The following is a 4,621-nucleotide window of genomic DNA, read 5'->3' as shown; positions in this document are numbered from 1 at the left end:
TGCTTGTTTGGTAAAGTAATTGTGTGGAGGGATGATCATTATTTCCTCATGGTACGATCTGTACCTTTGAAGCATTAACTTTCTGCTGATTTCGTTCTACGAAACATTAACTTTCTGCTGGTTTCCTTCCACCTCACGGAAATTGTTTGGATCATTGTGCTGCTTGGTTGGCAATGGTAAGGTAATTTTGTCGAGGGATGATCATTTCCTCCCTGTGGCCGGCCGCGGTACGCCGGCAAAGGCATCGAGCCCAAAACTTGATGTGTGCAGGCTCGCCAAGAAAGAGGGAGAGCCGAAGTTTGGGGCTGACCCCTAAGCCAGCCCCATTACCTTTTTTTTTTGTTTTCTCTAGTGGCGTGTCAGTAGTCAGCTGCATTTCAACTGGCAAAAGACGAGGAAAAACTAGCTGTGTGTGTGTGTGTGCAGGTTGGGGCTGTTTGCCGCGCGCCATCAGCGGACAACGGGCAGTAGTTTGCGGCAGCCGACCGCAACGGCACGACACGGGCGGTTGCGGTCACGCTGTGTCGACGCGGCAAATGGGAGCGCGTCGGTTACTTGTGCCAGTTGGACGTTCGCTCCCACCATTATAGCCTCACGCGCTTGATTGCGTCGCCGTGTCGCCGTCAACTCTGCCGCTGCTCTCCCTCGTTTCTGATCTCCCCCCGTCCCCGCTTCCTCCTCCTCCTCCCTACCGATCGCCCATGGATTCCAAGCCCGAAGCCCCGCCGTCGGAGGGCGCGGCGTACCCGCGCATGTCCCCGGAGGACCTCGCGCCGCCGCGGCCGCCGGTCGTGGCGCCCGCGGGCTCCAACCCCTACGTGCTGTCCTCGCCCTCCTCCGGGCCGCCCGCCAAGAGTCAGTCACCTACCACTACCTATCTCCTCGCCTCCTGCTCTCTGCTGCTCAAGCTCCTGTTCCGAGACTGGATCCGACATGGTTAGTGTTTGCGCTGATGTTTTTGGGGAATTGATTGCTGCAGGCACCAAGGAGAATCTGAGGGAGATGTTCGGCTCGGTGGGGAAGAGGTTCAGCGAGGCCGCGCGCAAGACCGAGGGCATCGCCGGCGATGTCTGGCAGCACTGTGAGTGCCCCGATTCCCCAACACAACATCATATACCGCACAAGATGATGAACCACATCGTCCAACGGATTAGACATCTTTCAGTTCAGTAATTCTCCATACATGCTGACCCATGAACCTGTGTGGTGTGGACTTGTGCAGTGAAAACCGGGCCGAGCATTACGGATGCTGCAATGGGGAGGATCGCTCAGGTATCCAAGGTCATATCGGAAGGAGGGTACGACAAGATATTCCAGCAGACGTTCGAGTGCTTGCCTGATGAGAAGCTCAAGAAGGCGTACGCGTGCTACCTCTCGACCTCTCATGGTCCGATAATGGGCGTCTTGTACGTCTCCACCGCCAAGCTTGCATTCTGTAGCGACAGCCCCGTGGCATATGTCACTGAGGATAATAAGACCGAGTCCGCCATTTACAAGGTATGTACCCGTCGTGATGTGCAGTAGTTCTTATAATTTCTTTAAAAAGTTATTGTATGGTCTAGAAACGAAATTTATTCATATCTGTACCACTACATACTTATACTTATCCTTGAAGAGAAAACACAACATTGCATCACAACAGAGCATGTGATCTGCAGTGGTTTGCTATTAAACAAGACACTGAAACATCGCTTATTTTATTGCTCCTCCGGGTCGTGCAAACCGAAAGGAATCATGTTCAATTGTTCATACTGCAGCTGATCATATTCATATTTGCATGTTTTCGCAGATAGTTGTACCTGTACCTCACCTGAGATCAGTCACTCCTACCGCAAGTCAACAGAACCCTGCGGAGAGGTACATCCAGGTCGTTTCTGTCGATAACCATGACTTCTGGTTCATGGGCTTCGTGAACTATGACAGCGCTGTGAAGTGTCTCCAGGATGCTGCTCGTGGTGGCGCCTAGACATCACTTCCCCGTCGCATGCATCCCTTGTGATGGCCCATGTTGATGTCTATAGACCATTCTTGTGTATTTTGGTTCAAATTTCTGGCTTAAATAAGCAGTGCGTTCATGTATCAGTATTCAGTAGTCTGGATACTTTTCTGGCCCAAGTGTGTTGTAAATATCCGAGGAATCGTAAGCTTTGCTTGTGTTGTTTGCTGCCCTCATTCTTGCACTGCAAATTATGTGTATTCTGAGCCAAAGATGCTCCTGCCAGTGCCTTGATAACTTGAGGTTAGTGCATGCTTCAACACACTATCGATATATGTCTATGCTGAATGCGGCATGCTTCAACACACTCCGAGTGATTTTGAGTTTAAAATCTACCGAGAAAAATCCCAGAGCGAAAGAAATAGATAGTGATTTAGCATCACTCGAATCTAGGTCCAGTACGCTCCACATATTACTCTTGAGAGCTGCGAACTCTCTAGAAGGTTAGGTGTCAAGTTCTTCAGTGAAGGGTGATTGTGCTTCACAAAGAAGAAGTCTATAAAGGTTCGGAGATCACCTCAAGTATCTACCATGAGTTCAGTGACCAAGAGTGATTGTGCTTCATGAAGAAGAAGTCTATGAAGGTGTAACGCCCTCGATGCGGCTATATCTCCCACGTGTCGAAGCACGACTTAGAGGCATAACCGCATTGAAAGCAATATCGCAAGTGAGGTAATATTCACACAACCCATGTAATACATAAGGGAAAGAGATACATAGTTGACTTACAATCGCCACTTCACACCATACATGAATAAAGCATTACATCATCCAGATACAATCAAGGTCCGACTACGGAACCAAAATAAAAGAAGACTACCCCAAATGCTACACAGATCCCCGATCGACCTTAACTGGGCTCCACTACTAATCAACTAGGACGAAACAACACAAAAGGACAAGATCTTCATCGAGCTCCTCCTTGAGCTTGGTTGCATCACCTGTACGTTATCATCGGCACCTGCAAACTGGTTTTGGAATTATCTGTGAGTCACGGGGATTCAACAATCTCACACCCTCGCGATCAAGACTATTTAAGCTTATAGGAAGGATAATAGGTATGAAGTGGAGCTGCAGCAAGCGACTAGCATATATGGTGGCTAACATACGCAAATGAGAGCGAGAAGAGAAGGCAAAAGCACGGTCGATGAACTATGATCAAGAAGTGATCCTAGAACAACCTACGTCAAGCATAACTCCAACACCGTGTTCACTTCCCGGACTCCGCCGAGAAGAGACCATCACGGCTACACACGCGGTTGATGTATTTTAATTAATATCAACTTCAGGTTTTCTACAACCGGACATTAACAAATTCCCATCTGCCCATAACCGCGGGCACGGCTCTCGAAAGTTCAAATCCCTGTAGGGGTGTCCCAACTTAGCCCATCACAAGCTCTCACAGTCAACGAAGGATATTCCTTCTCCCAAGACAATCCGATCAGACTCGGCATCTCGGTTACAAGACATCCTCGACAATGGTAAAACAAGTCCAGCAACACCGCCCGAATGTGCCGACAAATTCCGATAGGAGCTGCACATATCTCGTTCTCAGGGCACACTCAGATTGTCCAAACTTCCGGTAGGCCAGCCCAGAGTTTCCCCCGGTGGCCACCGGCGGCTGACGAGGTGGACCAACACTCAGAGGAGCACTGGTCCCGGGGTTTAAATAAAGATGACCCTTGAGTCTGCAGAACCCAAGGGAAAGAAAAGGCTAGGTGGCGAATGGTAAAACCAATGTTGGGCATTGCTGGAAGAGTTTTATTCAAGGCGAACTATCAAGGGGTTCCCATTATGACCCAACCGTGTAAAGAATGCAAAATCCGGGAACATAACACCGATATGACGGAAACTAGGGCGGCAAGAGTGGAACAAAACACCAGGCATAAGGCCGAGCCTTCCACCCTTTACCAACTATATAGATACATTAATTAAATAAGAGATATTGTGATATCCCAACAAAATATCCATGTTCCAACAAGAAACAACTCCAATCTTCACCTGCAACTAGCAACGCTATAAGAGAGGCTGAGCAAAGTGGTAACATAGCCAAACAATGGTTTGCTAGGACAAGGTGGGTTAGAGGCTTGGTTTAACAAAATGGGAGGCATGATAAGCAAGTGGTAGGTATCGCAGTATAGGCATAGCAAAAGAGCGAGCAACTAGCAAGCAAAGATAGAAGTGATTTCGAGGGTATGGTCATCTTGCCCGCAAAATTCTCAGAGTTGACTTGATCCTCGTAAGCAAACTCAACGGGCTCCTCGTTCACGAACTCATCTCCCGGCTCTACCCAAACAAGGACAACAAGCAAAAGGAGCACAATCAACCACGTGCAATGCTCAAACAACATGATGCAAACATGGTATGATATGCGGGATGCGAATATGTGATGCATATGCAAGATTTGCAAAGGAATGATTGAACCCGACCTCAACTTGGAAATCCAAGAGTGCCACTGGAAAGGTGAGGTGATTTCGGTTGAAATCGATATAAAGATCACCGGAATCGGATGCACGGTTTGGAAATGACAAGCAAAACAAATATGGCACCGGTCTGCGATAATCATCAAGTAGCCATCTAAATGCATCAAGATAAATATGCTACATCACTCAAACATGGCAAAAA

At 48.3% G+C, this 4,621-nt stretch overlaps 1 protein-coding gene across 1 annotated transcript; it reads left to right on the top strand.

Annotated features, from left to right (window-relative positions):
• Nucleotides 1–585: 585 nt before the first annotated feature.
• LOC119353763 (GEM-like protein 1) lies at nucleotides 586–2,183 on the top strand. Its single transcript, XM_037620440.1, has 4 exons — nucleotides 586–855; nucleotides 980–1,081; nucleotides 1,223–1,497; nucleotides 1,790–2,183. The coding sequence occupies exons 1-4, from the start codon at nucleotides 702–704 to the stop codon at nucleotides 1,964–1,966; spliced, it is 708 nt and encodes a 235-aa protein (XP_037476337.1). The 5' UTR covers nucleotides 586–701; the 3' UTR covers nucleotides 1,967–2,183.
• The last annotated feature ends 2,438 nt before the right edge of the window (nucleotides 2,184–4,621 follow it).

This window comes from Triticum dicoccoides, chromosome 2A, assembly GCF_002162155.2.
Source record: "Triticum dicoccoides isolate Atlit2015 ecotype Zavitan chromosome 2A, WEW_v2.0, whole genome shotgun sequence".
NCBI lineage: Eukaryota > Viridiplantae > Streptophyta > Magnoliopsida > Poales > Poaceae > Triticum > Triticum dicoccoides.
The sequence above is the reverse complement of the archived record's forward strand: the minus strand, read 5'-3'. Positions and strand labels throughout refer to the sequence as shown.

Coding starts and splice junctions, on each gene's coding strand:
- LOC119353763 (XM_037620440.1), top strand. CDS start 702: ATGGATTCCAAGCCCGAAGCCCCGCCGTCGGAGGGCGCGGCGTACCCG. Junction 856..979: donor CTCCGGGCCGCCCGCCAAGA/GTCAGTCACCTA, acceptor TGATTGCTGCAG/GCACCAAGGAGAATCTGAGG. Junction 1,498..1,789: donor CCGAGTCCGCCATTTACAAG/GTATGTACCCGT, acceptor ATGTTTTCGCAG/ATAGTTGTACCTGTACCTCA.